Source organism: Oncorhynchus gorbuscha, linkage group LG13 (assembly GCF_021184085.1).
Source record: "Oncorhynchus gorbuscha isolate QuinsamMale2020 ecotype Even-year linkage group LG13, OgorEven_v1.0, whole genome shotgun sequence".
Classification (NCBI taxonomy): domain Eukaryota; kingdom Metazoa; phylum Chordata; class Actinopteri; order Salmoniformes; family Salmonidae; genus Oncorhynchus; species Oncorhynchus gorbuscha.
In genome coordinates this window covers 37,062,379-37,081,084 of record NC_060185.1, presented here as the reverse complement: position 1 = coordinate 37,081,084, position 18,706 = coordinate 37,062,379, and the positions used below count along the sequence as shown (strand labels likewise).

Genomic DNA, 18,706 nt, shown 5'->3' with positions numbered 1-18,706 from the left:
CAAAGATCTCCGCCATGGCACAACCCAAGGGGGGCGCCAACCCAGACAGGATGACCACATCAGTGAATCAACCCACTCAGGTGACGCACCCCTTCCAGGGACGGCATGAGAGAGCCCCAGCAAGCCTTCACCTTCCCACTCCTGGGCCAGACTACACTCAATCGTATGACCCACTGAAGAGATGAGTCTTCAGTAAAGACTTAAAGGTTGAGACCGAGTTTGCGTCTCTGACATGGGTAGGCAGACCGTCCCATAAAAATGGAGCTCTATAGGAGAATTTTAGATTTTGAGTGAAAACCTCCTTCCATCAGCAAGGGCATTGAAGATGAAACGTGGCTGGGTCTTTCAGCATGACAATGATCCCAAACACACCGCCCGGGCAACGAAGGAGTGGCTTTGTAAGAAGCATTTCAAGGTCCTGGAGTGGCCTAGCCAGTCTCCAGATCTCAACAAATCTTTGGAGGAAGTTGAAAGTCCGTGTTGCCCAGCAACAGCCCCCCCCCCCAAAAAAAAATCACTGCTCTAGAGGAGATCTGCATGGAGGAATGGGCCAAAATACCAGCAACAGTGTGTGAAAACCTTGTGAAGACTTACAGAAAATGTTTGACCTCTGTCATTGCCAACAAAGGGTATATAACAAAGTATTGAGATAAACTTTTGTTATTGACCAAATACTTATTTTCCACCATAATTTGCAAATAAATTCATTAAAAATCCTACAATGTGATTTTCTGGATTTTTTTCTCATTTTGTCTGTCATAGTTGAAATGTACTTATGATGAAAATTACAGGCCTCTCTCATCTTTTTAAGTGGGAGAACTTGCACAATTGGTGGCTGACTAAATACTTTTTTGTCCCACTGTAGCTACCCCTCTCAGACGTTGTTCTTCTAAAGCCCATCTTAACCTCACCACTAATAACTAACCAAACACAGGGCTTTATGGATTCCCACAACTCATCACGAGGCCTGCTATTTATCTTGTCAAAATGGCTTCTCCAACATTCACAGCATTATTAAAACCTTCTGCTCTTTTTTGTGCTGTGCTCTTTAAACAGCTGCTGCTGTGTTGAGGGAGGGTCCTTTCTTACAGGTCTTAAACTCCGTCCCTACTTCTCTCTCTCTCTCCCCCCTTCTCTCCCTCTCTCCCTCCCTCCCTGAGTGGAGATCTCAAACCCTGGTCACATGGTTCAGTGCTCCTGTCATGTAGATTTCCCTTGGAAACCTCCAGTCACTTCAGTGTAGTTAAACCCCAGTCAGTCTATTAGTTCACTAGCACTTAATTAAGCAGGCTGCGGTCATAAAGAGATGCCTACAGAGAGAAGAGCTGCCTGCAGAGAGAGAGCAAAGGTCTTGGTATGGTTAAGGTCTCCTCGCGCTAGACACACACACACCCACACACACACAGGAGCTAAGGACATGTTGTGGTAAAGGTCTCCTCACGCTACAGATCCTCCCTGCTGTAGATCATCAACTAGTCGCTCCCTAGCAGTGTGTGTGTGTGCGTGTGCGTGCGTGTGTAAAGGAAAGAAATCAACAGTGCATGTAGAATTTATGAGAGGCTAACTACTTACACAATTTAAGGTTAAGCATATTGTATGGTTGAAAAGACACCAACTCCATGGAATATCATTACATTCTCTATAAAGTGAAATTCCATTTTGCAAGATAAATGATACAGTAAATGGATATTGCATGCAAACATGGATGAGTTAAGATACATAGGAAGTATAAGATAATATTTTATGGAGGCGGTGATCATCATTCTCTTCTCTTCCTCCACACTTTATGACTTTCTGTCTGACAGGTTGTAATCCAGCGTTAGCCCATTTGTTTACGTTGAAACTGAAATAAGTTCATATTCTGACCAGACAGAGCTTTGTGGGAGAGGTCGGAGTTGATCAGCACTTTGATAATCCTGAATGTCAGGGTCTGCCTTAGTACTGTGTACCAACACTGGTTTAACTTGGTCAATGTCCCTCCTATCTGCAGATTTGACGTGCTGTTTCTAGTCGCTGGCAGCCATGTGACAACAGACTGAGGTGCTTTAACTTCTTGCGTCGAGCAATCCCGTATCCGGGAGCGTAAACATAGCCTCAAGCTCATTACCATAACGCAACGTCGACTATTCATGAAAATCGCAAATTAAATGAAAGAAATATATTCACTCACAAGCTTAGCCTTTTGTTAACAACACTGTTATCTCAGATTTTCAAAATATGCTTTTCAACCATAGCTACACAAGCATTTGTGTAAGACTATTGATAGCTAGCATAGCATTAAGCATAGCATTCAGCAGGCAACATTTTCACAAAAACAAGAAAAGCATTCAAATAAAATAATTTACCTTTGAAGAACTTCGGATGTTTTCAATGATGAGACTCTCAGTTAGATAGCAAATGTTCATTTTTTCCAAAAAGATTATTTGTGTAGGAGAAATCGCTCCGTTTTGTTCATCACGTTTGGCTAAGAAAAAAAAAAGAAAATTCAGTCATTACAACGCCAAACTTTGTTCCAAATTAACTTCATAATATCGACAGAAACATGGCAAACATTGTTTAGAATCAATCCTCAAGGTGTTTTTCACATATCTATTCAATGATAAATCATTCGTGACAGTTGGGTTTCTACTCGGAAGCAAATGGAAAAATACACGCAGCTGGAGATTACGCAATAATTGCGACGGAGGACACCAAGCGAGCACCTGGTAGATGTAGTCTATGGTCAATCTTCCAATGATATGCCTACAAATACGTCACAATGCTGCAGACACCTTGGGGAAACGACAGAAAGTGTATCACTGGCCCAAATGGCTCACTATTCCCTTTGTTTTGTAATGCATTACTTTTGACCAGGGCCCATAGGGAATAAGTTGCCATTTGATAAATAGCCAGAGACTAAGGTGCATTAAGCATCACTGTGTTGTTTTAAGTAAGATCCATAACTAAGAGAGAGAATGAGACCCCGCCAGGTACTACAGACATGTCTCTATTCACCCAGAAACCCCATACCCCTACTGCAGGGTCTGCCTGTGTCACATCCATATGAGTTGTACTGTAAGCTTCAATCAGTTTGGCCAGTAAGAACAAACAGAAAGACTCAATAGCTCTTGTCTAGAGGAACATCATTTGTGCCCCTGTGTTGTCTCTGACCTGAGAGGCTCTTAAGGGTCTGATCGACTGACTGGGAGGCTGGGGCTGAGTGGAGAGGTTGAGGAGTACAGAGAGACTGAGTCCGACTAAGCTTGGGGCCCCCGACTGGCCTCTCACTGGGACTGACTCTGTCACTGTGTCTGTGTGTCATGGTGAGAGGCTTTGTCCCCAGCTTATCAGACCACAGGAATCCATTAGGTCTCAGCAGGCAGTGCCAGGGTCATACAGCAAATCATCTGCCTCAACTCTCTCTGGGTTCTACCAGTTCTCTGAGATCTCTCTCTCTCCTCTTTCCTTCTCTCCCTTCTTTCTCTCTCTCGCTCGCTTTTCTCCTCTTCTTTCTCTCTCCCCCCCCTTCTCTCTCACCCTGGGCATAGGCAAGTCCCAGCATGAAGGGAGAGCTAGTGCAGACAGGTACCCCTCTCGTAGGTCACCGGATGGAGCAGATACCATTCAAATCCCTTTACTCTCTCTCTCCTCCTTCCTTATCTCTCTCCTTTCTCTCTCTCTCGCTCTCTCTCTCCATCTTTCTCCCTCCATTTCTATCTCTCTCTCTCTTTTTCCCTCCCTTTCTATCTCTTTCGCTCTCTCTCTCCTTTCTCTCTCGCGCTCTATCTTTCTCCCTCCATTTCTCTCTTTCTCTCTCTCTCGCTCTCTTTCTCCCTCCCTTTCTTTCTCTCTCTCGTTCTCCCTCCCTTTCTCTCTCGCTCTCTCTTTCTCACTCCCTCCCTTTCTATCTCTCTCTCTCTCCTCCCTCTTTCTCCCTCACTTTCTCTCTCTCGCGCTCTCTCTCTATCTTTCTCCCTCCATTTCTCTCTTTCTCTCTCTCTTTCTCCCTCCCTTTCTCTCTCTCTCTCTCTCTTTCTCCCTCCCTTTCTCTCTCTCTCGCTCTCTCTCTCTCTCTCCTTCTATCTCTTTCTCTCTCTCGCTCTCTCTCTTCCTCCCTTTCTATCTCTTTCTGTCTCTTTCGCTCTCTCTTTCTCCCTCCCTTTCTATCTCTTTCTGTCTCTCTCACTTTCTTTCTACCTCCCTTTCTATCTCTTTCTGTCTCTCTCTCTTTCTCCCTCCCTTTCTATCTCTTTCTGTCTCTCTCGCTTTCTCTCTCCCTTTCTATCTCTTTCTGTCTCTCTCGCTCTCTCTCTCTTTCTCCCTCCATTTCTATCTCATTCGCTCTCTCTCTCTTTCTCTCTGGTTCTTTGTCTTGCTGTAGTCTAACTGTTGTTTAAGGGTTCCAAGTACAATAGAACAAATCAACCGCCTGGATTGTTATGTCTTGATAGGATGATTAACTTCAGAATGGGATGGTTTTATCCTCATTGTTGACAAGTCAATAATTGAAGAACACAACCAAACATTCACCAGTTGTAAATGTAATGGTTTGCTATTGTTGCTATATATCTGGATTCAACTCTTTTGGAAAGATACCATCTCTCTGAAATGTGGCCAGTGTAAATGTCAGAGTCAATGTAAACCCTCTTGAATCCATAAGAGCTCCAGTAGTACTAGTACAGCCCATACAGTACAGCACTGTGTATATACAGTGAGTGTACAAAACATTAGGAACACATTCCTAATATTGTGTTGCACCCCCTTTTGCCCTCAGAACAGCCCCAATTCGTCAGGGCATGGACTACAAGGTGTTGAAAGGGATGCTGGCCCATGTTGTCTCCAATGCCTCCCTCAGTTGTGTCAAGTTGGCTGGATGTCCTTTGGGTGGTGAACCATTTTTGAAACACACGGGAAACTGTTGAGCTTGAACAGCGTTGCAGTTCTTGACACAAACCGGTGCGCCTGGCACCTACTACCATACCCCGTTCAAATGCACTTAAAGATTTTGTCTTGCCCATTTACACACATACACCATCCATGTCTCAAGGCTTAAAAATCCTTCTTTAACCTGTCTCCACCACTGCATCTACACTGATTGAAGTGGATTTAACAAGTGACATCAATAAGGGATCACAGCTTTCACCTGGATTTACCTGGTCAGTCTGTGTCAAGGAAAGAGCAGGTGTTTTTAATGTTTTGTACACTCAGTGTATATTAAGTGGTACGATGCTGTCTGCTGATAGTAACACATATTGATCACGCTATACTTCAGCACTACGTCAGCCGCCGTAACTCCCTCTATATGTCACCTGCTATATGTATTACATACATAATCACATGAATCTATAGAATATAGATAAAGACCAAGCCATAATCATACATCAAGTTATGAGTGGGTCTGAATACTGTTCCCATGAGGTATTTGTTAAGTTATGAGTGGGTCTGAATACTGTTCCCATGAGGTATTTGTTAAGTTATGAGTGGGTCTGAATACTGTTCCCATGAGGTATTTGTTAAGTTATGAGTGTGTCTGAATACTGAATACTTCTATCAGTCTCTATTTCTCTCTCCCTCTCTCTCCCCCTCTTTCCATTCAATTCAATGTAAGGAATTTATCGGCATGGGAAACATATGTTTATATTGACAAAGCAAGTGAAATGAACAATAAAAAATTAACAGTAAACATTACACACACAAAGCCCCCCCCCAAAAAAAAACATTTAAAATTGTCACGATCGCTGTCGTCGTGAGAATGACTGGACCAAGGTGCAGCGTGATGAGCGTACATTTTTCTTTATTATAAATGTCGCTAAAAAAACAAGAAAAACGACCGTGAAGCTTACTAGGGCTATACAGGCCATTAACAAATAGAAAAGGAAAAAAGGCTGCCTAAGTATGATTCCCAATCAGAGACAATGATAGACAGCTGTCCCTGATTGAGAACCATACCTGGCCAAAACATAGAAACACAGAACATAGAGTTTCCCACCCAAGTCACACCCTGACCAAACAAACATAGAGAATAAAAAGATCTCTACGGTCAGGGTGTGACTTAAATGCCATATTATGTCTATATACAGTGTTGTAATGATGTGCAAATAGTTAAAGTAAATAAAAAATAAATAAACATAAATATAGGTTCTATTTACAATGGTGTTCTTCACTAATTGCCTTTTTCTTGTGGCAACAGGTCAAACATCTTGCTGCTGTGATGGCACACTGTGGTATTGTCTTTCAACCAATAGATATGGGAGTTTATCAAAATTTGATTCATTTTCGAATTCTTTGTGGGTCTGTGTAATCTGAGGGAAATATGTTTGGCAGGAGGTTAGTAAGTGCAGCTGTTTTTTTGTAAATTCTTTCCAATGTGTCAAGTAATTATATTTAGTTTTCTTGTGATTTGGTTTGGTCTAATTGTGTTGCTGTCCTGGGGCTCTGTGGGGTGTGTTTGTGTTTTTGAACAGAGCCCCAGGACTAGCTTGCTTAGGGGACTCTTTTCCAGGTTCATCTCTCTGTAGGTGAAGGCTTTGTTATGGAAGGTTTGGGAATCGCTTCCTTTTAAGTGGTTGTAAAAATGTAACGGCTCATTTCTGGATTTTGATAATTAGTGGGTATCGGCCTAATTCTGCTCTGCATTCATTATTTGGTGTTCTACGTTGTACAATGAGGATATTTTTGCAGAATTCTGGTATGCAAAGTCTCAATTTGGTGTTTGTCCCATTTTGTGAATTCTTGGTTGGTTAGCGGACCCCAGACCTCACAATCATAAAGGGCAATGGGTTCTATAACGGATTCAAGTATTTGTAGCCAGGTCTTAATTGGTATGTTGAATTTGTGGCACTGATGTTTAGGCCGAAGTATGTATAGTTTTTGTGTGCTCTCTCTCTCTCTTTCTTTCTCTCGCTCTCTCTCTATTTTTCTCTCTTTCTCTCACTATTTTGTTTTCCTCTCTCTATTTCTCTCTCTTTATTTCTCCCTCTTTTTCCTGTCTCTCTGTAGCTTGAACCTACCTACTATTGCTAGTATTCTGTGTTACTGTAAAGTATATTGATGTTTAAATGCAGCTTGATTTGATGTATGTATCTCTCTAGGTGTTGAACCTGGTCCAGTCTTATGTGACTCTCCGGGTGCCCCTCCACGTCTCCTATGTGTTCCACTCCCCGGTGGGGGCAGGGGGCTGGCAGCATTTTGACCTGCAGTCTGAGCTACGACTCACCTTCGTATACGACACTGCCATCTTGTGGCGGGACGGCATCGGTAGCCCTGCTGAGGCTGAGCTACAAGGCAAGTCTCACATCAAATGAAATATATTCAAAAGTAATTTCACTCTTTACAGAATGAGGCAAAAACAAACAAACAAATACAACACTGTCTGGTGTGCTTTGAGCACAGATGATATTGTTATGTTACAGCAATGAATGAGGATGTGTTAGTTTGGTGTGACAGTGAGACCGACGGGGTGCATTCTGCAGGTGGCCTTTACTGCACCTTTCTCAATGGGTGGGCTATACTAGTAGGGATGTGTTAGGTCGGTGTGACAGGGAGACTGACCGGCTGTATTCTGTAGGAGCCCTGTACCCCACCAGTATGCGTATCAACGAACAGGGTCGTCTGGTGGTCAACTTCAGAACAGAGGCTCGATTCAGAGGACTGTTTGTCATATCACACTCTGGTATGTTCACATTATCTACTCTTTTCATACAGTACATCCATGGGCTTAAACTAGTAACCCACCGTATGTATCAAGTGTCTCAGAGTAGGAGTGCTGATCTAGGATCAGGTCCATGTAATCTTAAACATTGTGATGTAAAACTGTTCCTAAGTCAGCACTCCTACTCTGACACGCTTGAATCTGTACATATTCCCCTTCAGTTCTCTATTAGCCTTACCTGTGTCTGTACCCAGCGTCCTCTCTGTCGTCCATGGTGATGTGTGCGGACCACCCTGGGGTGACCTTTAACCTCAGCCTGGTGAGGAGCGAGCCCACCTACAACCAGCCCATGCAGCAGTGGACCTTTACATCAGACTTCGCTGTGAGGACAACATCTTATTTTATTTTATCTTTAACACTGGGTTATCAATATAGAGTATATACACTGCTCAAAAAAATAAAGGGAACACTTAAACAACACAATGTAACTCCAAGTCAATCACACTTCTGTGAAATCAAACTGTCCACTTAGGAAGCAACACTGATTGACAATACATTTCACATGCTGTTGTGCAAATGGAATAGACAACAGGTGGAAATTATAGGCAATTAGCAAGACAACCCCAATAAAGGAGTGGTTCTGCAGGTGGTGACCACAGACCACTTCTCAGTTCCTATGCTTCCTGGCTGATGTTTTGGTCACTTTTGAATGCTGGCGGTGCTTTCACTCTAGTGATAGCATGAGACGGAGTCTACAACCCACACAAGTGGCTCAGGTAGTGCAGCTCATCCAGGATGGCACATCAATGCGAGCTGTGGCAAGAAGGTTTGCTGTGTCTGTCAGCGTAGTGTCCAGAGCATGGAGGCGCTACCAGGAGACAGGCCAGTACATCAGGAGACGTGGAGGAGGCCGTAGGAGGGCAACAACCTAGAAGCAGGACCGCTACCTCCGCCTTTGTGCAAGGAGGAGCAGGAGGAGCACTGCCAGAGCCCTGCAAAATGACCTCCAGCAGGCCACAAATGTGCTCGCATTGATGTGCCAACAGACTCCATGAGGGTGGTATGAGGGCCCGACATCCACAGGTGGGGGTTGTGCTTACAGCCCAACACCGTGCAGGACGTTTGGCATTTGCCAGAGAACACCAAGATTGGCAAATTCGCCACTGGCGCCCTGTGCTCTTCACAGATGAAAGCGGGTTCACACTGAGCACATGTGACAGACGTGACAGAGTCTGGAGACACCGTGGAGAACGTTCTGCTGCCTGCAACATCCTCCAGCATGACTGGTTTGGCGTGTGAGTCAGTCATGGTGTGAGGTAGCCTGACTGCCATTAGGTACCGAGATGAGATCCTCAGACCCCTTGTGAGACCATATGCTGGTGCGGTTGGCCCTGGGTTCTTCCTAATGCAAGACAATGCTAGACCTCATGTGGCTGGAGTGTGTCAGCAGTTCCTGCAAGAGGAAGGCATTGATACTATGGACTGGCCTGCCCGCCAGACCTGATTCCAATTGATCACATCTGGGACATCATGTCTCGCTCCATCCACCAACGCCACGTTGCACCACAGACTGTCCAGGAGTTGGCGGATGCTTTAGTCCAGGTCTGGGAGGAGATCCCTCAGGAGACCATCCGCCACCTCATCAGGAGCATGCCCAGGCGTTGTAGGGAGGTCATACAGGCACGTGGAGGCCACACACAGTACTGAGCCTCATTTTGACTTGTTTAAGGACATTACATCAAAGTTGGATCAGCCTGTAGTGTGGTTTTCCACATTAATTTTGAGTGTGACTCCAAATCCAGACCTCCATGGGTTGATACATTTGATTTCCATTGATAATTTTTGTGTGATTTTGTTGTCAGCACATTCAACTATGTAAAGAAAAAATTATTTAATAAGAATATTTCATTCATTCAGAACTAGGATGTGGTATTTTAGTGTTCCCTTTATTTTTTGAGCAGTGTATTTTAAAATCTGGTTTCTCTGTGTCTTTAGTGTAAAGACTTGGGACTAGCATATGCCATTTACAGAATTCTGTTCTTAAGTCGTAGTGTGTTATCGGCACTAGTGTAAAATAACTAAAAGTAAAAAGATAATATTTGTTCTAAATGACCTGATTAAATAAAGCTTCAACCCGAAGTAAATAACTGTGTCTTATGTCCCCTCTCTCTCCCAGGTGCGTGACTACTCAGGTACCTACACAGTGAAGCTGCTGCCCTGTACCTCTCCCCCCAGTCTGGAGTACTCCCTGCCTCCTGTCTGTAACCCCAGAGAACCTGTCACCTTCGACCTGGACATACGCTTCCAGCAGGTCAGATCACCCGAGGATTAACGTTACTACAATCGTGCTATCTTCTAGATCCTTAAAGGGTTCTTCGGCTGTCCCCATAAGAGAACCATTTTTGGTTGCAGGTAGAACCATTTTGGGTTCCATGTAGAACCTTCTATAGAATGTGTTCTACATGGAACTCAAAAGGGTTCTACCTGGAACCAAAAATGGTTCTACCTGAAACCAAAACGGGTTCTCCTATGGGGACAGCCGAAGAACCCCTTTGGAACCCTTTTTTCTAAGAGTGTACATCAATGTTGTGCCATTAAAGGTGTCTGTGAGATGACAATCTTTGAGTTCACACAGAGATGTACTTTAGTGGGAAACAGCTTAGCAGGTGTAGACTGATGGTAACACTGTGATTGGTCTGTTCTCTGATGGTAACTGAATGGTATGTGTTGCCCTATACTAAGATGGTAAAACTTTGTATTGTGTGTGTCCTATCCCAGGTGAGTGACCCGGTTGCGGCTGAGTTCAGTCTGAACACTCAGATGTTGCTACTGTCTAAAAGATCTCTGTGGCTGTCTGATGGATCCATGGGCTTCGGACAGGAGAGCGACACCGCCTTCTCACAAGGTACTGTAACGCTACAAACCGACACCGCCTTCTCACAAGGTACTGTAACGCTACAAACCAACACAGCCTTCTCACAAGGTACTGTAATGCTACAAACCAACACCGCCTTCTCACAGGGTACTGTAACGCTACAAACCGACACCGCCTTCTCACAAGGTACTGTAACGCTACAAACCAACACAGCCTTCTCACAAGGTACTGTAACGCTACAAACCAACACAGCCTTCTCACAAGGTACTGTAACGCTACAAACCAACACAGCCTTCTCAAAAGGTACTATAATGCTACAAACCAACACCGCCTTCTCACAGGGTACTGTAACGCTACAAACCAACACTGCCTTCTCACAGGGTACTGTAACGCTACAAACCGACACCGCCTTCTCACAAGGTACTGTAACGCTACAAACCAACACAGCCTTCTCACAAGGTACTGTAACTCTACAAACCAACACAGCCTTCTCACAAGGTACTGTAACGCTACAAACCAACACAGCCTTCTCAAAAGGTACTATAATGCTACAAACCAACACCGCCTTCTCACAGGGTACTGTAACGCTACAAACCAACACAGCCTTCTCACAAGGTACTGTAACGCTACAAACCAACACAGCCTTCTCACAGGGTACTGTAACGCTACAAATAAACACAGCCTTCTCACACACACCACCTTCTCATGGGTCCTGATTAGAAGTAGTGCACTACATAGGGAATAGGGTGCTATTTGGGATGGAGGTAGCCCCATTGACTATCTGTTTGATTGATTGATTCATTACTGTATTAACTCACAGCTGATCTCCTCCCAGGGGATATGATCTATGGCAGAGTGATGGTGGATCCAGTCCAGAACCTGGGAGATTCCTTTATCTGTAACATAGAGAAGGTCTTCTTGTGCACCGGCGCGGATGGATACGTGCCCAAGTACAACCCCAACAACAATGAGTATGGCTGTCTGGCTGATGCTCCCTCGCTGCTCTACAGATTCAAGATCATCGTAAGTACAGTACAGTACAGGGCCTGTAGTGCATTATGTGGGGATCATTAGAGATGCAGACAAGGACGTAGTACAGGGTAAATTCACATAAATACCCTATAGACCTTGACACGGTCCAATGTTGGTACAGTGTTTACTAGTGTTTCCCTCTCCTCCTCCAGGATAAGGCCCAGCCAGAGACCCAGGCCAGGTCGTTTGGTAGCGTGGGGTTCAGGGCTCTGCTGGCTGTAGACGACCCTCAGGCCCTGGCCCTGGTCAGACAGCCTGGATCTGACGGCTTCAGTATGGACTCTACAGCACTGTTCCAGGTAGTTCCTGGACCCTACGCAGCAGAACACAACACACATCCTGCTTATTTACACCACACTATTTATCGATGACAATTCCTGTTATCTTTGAATCTTGATGTATTCTTTCTGCCAGTGGTTCTATAGCAAGCGTGAAAAGAATAGTGGAGAAGAAACATCCCTGTCTAATTCCTATTTATAACACTCTTCCACGGCTTTAACTTGTAAATGAATGATATACACCCATTGATTCTTGACGAATATAACTTATACTTGTAAATGCCTCATGAGCTTGGTTCAACTGTTGATGAATTTCGGAGTCATGACATTTCTCCAGGCCCAAAACAGAGGCAGGGTGTCGCTTTGTTATTGTTTCAATGAAATACTCTAGTTTTAATGATCAATTGTTCCTTTCAATGATCAAATTGTTCCTTTCATTGTCAAGTGAACTACGCAGCCCTTATGACTAACCCTGTTCCACTGGTGTCCAGGTGTCAGCAGGGAGAGAGTGGTTCATCCACACCATCTACACTGTCCGCTCCAGAGAGAATGCCAACAGGGGCATCGGGAAGAGAAGTCTGGAGTACCACACACTCATCCAACACAGCAGTATGTCTGCAGGAGGCCACTCCCTGACCCAACACAGCAGTATGGCTGCAGGAGGCCACTCCCTGACCCAACACAGCAGTATGGCTGCAGGAGGCCACTCCCTGACCCAACACAGCAGTATGGCTGCAGGAGGCCACTCCCTGACCCAACACAGCAGCATGGACAGAGAAACCCAGCGTCAAACTATGGCTGCAGGAGGACAGTCCCAGTCCCAGTCCCAGTCCCAGTCTCGCTCCAGGCGGTCAGCAAACGGGGTGCCAGACCTAACAGAGGACATCGGCCTGGACAACAACCGTGGCACCAATATTCTCCATATTTCCCTGGACCTTAGCCGCCAGCGCCGCACCAGCCCTGACCGGGAGGTCCTCACTCGGGGTGTGGTGCCCAGGGAGCTGAACCATCCTGTGGAGAGCGAGGACGGCCTGGTCTTGATCATAGGGATCCTGGTGGGCCTCCTCCTCACCATCCTCATCATCATCGTCATAGTGCTAACCGTACGGTCCAGACAGGAAAAGAAGAAGATGGAGGTTCCCACGGCAACGTCATGCTCCACTGAGCCCATGATAACATCAGGGTTCACTAGCGGTGGCTTGGACAGCTCAGAGGTCTGATAGACAGACAGACTTCCTTCGACACGGCCACTGAGACAGACAGACTGACTGACAGACAGACATTCACCACATAAAAATAAACGCTGACAGATATATTTTTTATGTGCCTATTTGTTGTTTTTTTTACATTGGGACATAAAGAGAGGGATGGGACAACTGAAACAACACAATCAACAATGAGAGTTTAGTTCTGTACAAAAACCTACTTGAAATCTTGCAGCTCTTCTGCTCTGCTGTAGGGGAGACCATAGAGGTAAAACAATCTATCTATATGGGGAGACAGCCCCAACTAGGGAAGTACCTGTAACCTGTTCTGTTTAAGGCACTTGCCTACATTTATTATTGCTTTGTTTTATGATGTCACACTTGATCCCAAAAACATTTATGATTTGTCCAAAGGTGCTAAAGCAGCAGATGCCTCTGTTCTGTAAGATGGATGGTGGTCCAGTGAGTTGATAAAAGACCATGTAGCACGGCTATTCAGCTCCAGGCCTGTAGGATGGATGGTGGTCCAGTGAGTTGATAAAAGACCATGTAGCACGGCTATTCAGCTCCAGGCCTGTAGGATGGATGGTGGTCCAGTGAGTTGATAAAAGACCATGTAGCACGGCTATTCAGCTCCAGGCCTGTAGGATGGATGGTGGTCCAGTGAGTTGATAAAAGACCATGTAGCACGGCTATTCAGCTCCAGGCCTGTAGGATGGATGGTGGTCCAGTGAGTTGATAAAAGACCATGTAGCACGGCTATTCAGCTCCAGGCCTGTAGGATGGATGGTGGTCCAGTGAGTTGATAAAAGACCATGTAGCACGGCTATTCAGCTCCAGGCCTGTAGGATGGATGGTGGTCCAGTGAGTTGATAAAAGACCATGTAGCACGGCTATTCAGCTCCAGGCCTGTAGGATGGATGGTGGTCCAGTGAGTTGATAAAAGACCATGTAGCACGGCTATTCAGCTCCAGGCCTGTAGGATGGATGGTGGTCCAGTGAGTTGATAAAAGACCATGTAGCACGGCTATTCAGCTCCAGGCCTGTAGGATGGATGGTGGTCCAGTGAGTTGGTAAAAGACCATGTAGCACGGCTATTCAGCTCCAGGCCTGTAGGATGGATGGTGGTCCAGTGAGTTGGTAAAAGACCATGTAGCACGGCTATTCAGCTCCAGGCCTGTAGGATGGATGGTGGTCCAGTGAGTTGGTAAAAGACCATGTAGCACGGCTATTCAGCTCCAGGCCTGTAGGATGGATGGTGGTCCAGTGAGTTGGTAAAAGACCATGTAGCACGGCTATTCAGCTCCAGGCCTGTAGGATGGATGGTGGTCCAGTGAGTTGGTAAAAGACCATGTAGCACGGCTATTCAGCTCCAGGCCTGTAGGATGGATGGTGGTCCAGTGAGTTGGTAAAAGACCATGTAGCACGGCTATTCAGCTCCAGGCCTGTAGGATGGATGGTGGTCCAGTGAGTTGGTAAAAGACCATGTAGCACGGCTATTCAGCTCCAGGCCTGTAGGATGGATGGTGGTCCAGTGAGTTGGTAAAAGACCATGTAGCACGGCTATTCAGCTCCAGGCCTGTAGGATGGATGGTGGTCCAGTGAGTTGGTAAAAGACCATGTAGCACGGCTATTCAGCTCCAGGCCTGTAGGATGGATGGTGGTCCAGTGAGTTGGTAAAAGACCATGTAGCACGGCTATTCAGCTCCAGGCCTGTAGGGCAGCAACACTGATGGTTGTCTTTTCTACCTTGTAATTCATTGATTGACTGATTGATTGATTAATGTTACTGATTGGCTAGAGTGGCCCACAATGTAAACAGTTCCTGATTAGAAGGAAAGAATGAAAGCCAGAAGTGTTTCTACCTTCCAGGCCCAGAGTCGAATACCGGTATTCCTGGTATTCAGTATTCAGTATGAACGCAAAATTGGCATAGAACTGTCATAGTTGTTAACGTGTGTTTGTTATCCCGTGTCAAGCCACTGTCAATAGTCTGCTAACACTGGGAATATGTCCTACTGTAATGTCCTACAATAATGTCCTACTGTAATGTCCTATTGTAGCTCTCTGTCAGACCTGGGTTCAAACACTATTTGAAATCGTTAAAATATATTTGCTTTAGCCTGCCAGGAGTGCCCAGTGGGACATTTATATTGGTTCCATTACAACAGGCAAGCTCAATTCATCACAGCTTAAGTATTTTACATGATTTAAAATAGTATTTGAACCCAGGTCTGTTCTCTGTACTGAAGTATGGAGACTGATTCATGTTGAAGTTCAACAGGTGCCTAAGAATCCACTGGATGTTATACTGTAACATGCATCCCAAATGGTACCCTATTCCCTATTTTGCACTGTAAGTAGTGCACTATTTAGGGAATAGGGTGTAATTTGGGACAAGTGCTTAGATTGTTTCCATCACATGGTTATTCTATGTGATGTATAGGACCCCTACAGTAGGTGCTAAAGAAACACTTTCTATTTGTTTTGTATGTATTAATGGTTATCTATCATTTGTGCCTGCCTTTGATTTTATAATTGTTTAAACTTGTATAATACTATGTAAAGCAGGTTTGGGTGAAATTGTGGGGGAAAATGTGTCAAATCTACTGTAGGTAATTCAGACTTTTTCTATCCAGAGTTCCAAGTTTATCATACATTGTTTTTCGGATAATTGTTCTCTCAATAGTCTCAATTGTTCTCTCAATAGTCTCAATCATGGTTGTAATGACTATGGGGCGTCCCAAATGGCATCCTATTCCCTATATAGTGCACTACTTTTGTTCAGTGTCCAGAAGGAATTAGGGTGCCATATAGGGAATATCAGTGTGGTCCTGTATTTGAATACATACAGTACAGCACTGAATATAATGATCTAATGAGAAACGGTACTGTATATCCTGTAGGGAAGAGTGGGGTAAATTGACCCATTTTTTTACATTCAGCATCACTGTGTCAAGGGAAATATAGTATTCTTTCTAACAAAGATATCTATACTGAACAAAAATATAAACACAACATGCAACAATTTCAACGATTTTAACGAGTTACAGTTCATATAAGGAAATCAATCAATTGAAATGAATTCATTAGGCCCTAATCTATGGATTTTCAACACTGGGCAGGGCAGCGCAGCCATGGGTGGGCCTGGGAGGGCATAATTCCACCAATTTGGGAGCCAGGCCCACCCACTGGGGAGCCAGGCTCAGCCAATCAGAATGAGTTTTTCCCCACAAAAGGGCTTTATTACAGACAAAAATATCAAATCAAATCAAATTTATTTATATAGCCCTTCGTACATCAGCTGATATCTCAAAGTGCTGTACATCTCAAAATACTCCTCATTTTCATTACCTGTCCGGGTGGCTGGTCTCAGACAATTCCGCAGGTGAAGAAGCCAGATGTGGAGGTCCTAGGCTGGCGTGGTAACACATGGTCTGCTGTTGTGAGGTTGGTTCGACATCCTGCCAAATTCTCTAAAACAACATTGGAGGTGGCTTATGGTAGAGAAATGAACGTTCAATTCTCTGGCAACAGCTCTGGTGGACATTCCTGCAGTCAGCATGCCAATTGCACGCTCCATCAAAACTGCCACAGACACATCTGTGGCATTGTGTTGTGTGAAAAAACTGCACATTTTAGAGTGGCCTTTTATTGTCCCCAGCACAAGGTGCACCTGTGTAATAATCATGCTGTTTAATCAGCTTCTTGGATATGCCACACCTGTCAGGTGGATGGATTATCTTGGCAAAGGAGAAATGCTCACTAACAGGAATGTAAGCAAATTTGTGTACACAATTTGAGAGAAATAAGCTTTTTGTGCGTATGGAACATTTCTATGGTCTTTTATTTCAGCTCACGGGACCAACAATTTACATGTTGCGTTTATATTTTTGTTCAGTATACATATATTTCAGGATGTTGTGTATCCCTGTAAATAATCAGAATTCATGTAAACATTACAGTTTTGAAAAACATAGCTTGTCCACAAAACTTGGTATCTTGGCACAACTTACCCCTACAAATTTCTGCACTGAAAGAAATATTACCACTACCTTTTTAAAAAACCATGCATATCTTTATTTCCCAAATCGAAAGAGATAATGCCTTGCTTTAGGCCTGGGAAGAAAACATTTCAATTTGCTCAACCTGCCATTGGCTCAACCATTTGCTCAACTTACCCCATTGAAAACATTTTGACTTTATTAGCCCACACAGCTACGTACAAGGATGCACTTTCATGCTAGGTTTAGGACCTCATATTGAAGCTTATAGACACCCCAACTGATGTATAGAAAAATCTTTAAATGATCGACTTTGGTTTAGTTACAACTATCATGAAACCTCTAAACTCTTAAAACAAATTAATTTGACTTGGTGAAAATCCTTTTTGGATCTAACTTGCTTACCACTTTTTCCATGTGGTTTCTTCCTTCACAGACTTTCATGAAATGATGATCTCTTCCCAAATATTTGGTCAAATGATTAATTTTGTGTGTGGTTTCCTAGAGACAAGAATGGCTCAACTTACCCCACTCTCCCCTAGTGAGTTGATTTTAAAGACAGCTGGTCTGCAATGTACAGTTTATAGCAGCTCTGGATGGATCCACTAGGCACAAACAGCATAGATAGAAGTACAGTACATAGAACATACTATGTTCTGTGTCTGTATCTGTTCAGCATGGTCAGGGATTTCTTTGGTCAGTGATTCTTAGTGGTAAGAACTCATAGCTATGTCTATGTCTGTGTCCCAAAAGGCACCATGCCATTCTGGGCACACTATTTCTCTACAGGGCTACAAGGTGACTGATCTGTACTAAATGTCCTCCAAAGGTTTTACATCATATTTTGTATCGTATGATAAAAACATTCTTAATGATCCATGAAGATGAGTGTGTCCCAGTTCCCTTTATTGTTCACTACTTTTATAGTGCACTACTCTTGACCAGCGGGGCCCTCGTCAAATGTATTGTGCGATATTGAGAATTGGGCACAATTTGGGACTGCTGAATATGTTTTATCACAATCCAGTTAAAGGGAAACCAACTATGAGCTACTACGATCTAAGTCACAGATTTTCGAGATATTATCGTTACAACATTACAGAAATATGTATTTATTTGATCACATATTCCATAGGGATTGCCAATAATGAAGATCTAATATTTGTTTCCCTCTACAGATAATGTTCTATTTAGCCACAAAACCCATAAAATATGTTACAGACATGGTTGCCACGTTTACACTGAAATGATGCATAAAGGGAAGGTATAGACCATCCCCTTGTCAATGGATGCCCCAGTCATAATACAAAGATAACATACAATGACCTCCATACTGTATCGATAGATGCTGAATACATATACCCACTGCTTTATAAACTTCAGATGTGTATATTGTTGGCTGTTTTATTTTTTAAAACATAAATGCTATGCAACTTACAATATCATACTGCTAAAGTAGTATTGAATACCAATATTTCTTTATATTTTAATATGCTTATGTTTTGCTGATTTTATATCTTGATTTTAAATCATGTTACTACCATCACCATTATGATTTCAGGATTTTGTTGAATGCATTTAATGTGTGTGTGAGTGTATACACACACACACACACACACACACACACACACACACACACACACACACACACACACACACACACACACACACACACACACACA

At 43.9% G+C, this 18,706-nt stretch overlaps 1 protein-coding gene across 1 annotated transcript in view; it reads left to right on the top strand.

Annotated features, from left to right (window-relative positions):
- Positions 1–15,838, top strand: part of LOC123992820 (FRAS1-related extracellular matrix protein 2-like) — a 133,604-nt gene extending 117,766 nt beyond the window's left edge. The window contains exons 19-26 of the mRNA XM_046294361.1: positions 7,071–7,263; positions 7,547–7,651; positions 7,885–8,012; positions 9,807–9,941; positions 10,409–10,535; positions 11,341–11,528; positions 11,690–11,836; positions 12,307–15,838. Coding sequence (XP_046150317.1) covers positions 7,071–7,263; positions 7,547–7,651; positions 7,885–8,012; positions 9,807–9,941; positions 10,409–10,535; positions 11,341–11,528; positions 11,690–11,836; positions 12,307–13,035 — 1,752 coding nt within the window. The 3' untranslated portion in view covers positions 13,036–15,838. The remainder of the gene's footprint in view (positions 1–7,070; positions 7,264–7,546; positions 7,652–7,884; positions 8,013–9,806; positions 9,942–10,408; positions 10,536–11,340; positions 11,529–11,689; positions 11,837–12,306) is intronic.
- The last annotated feature ends 2,868 nt before the right edge of the window (positions 15,839–18,706 follow it).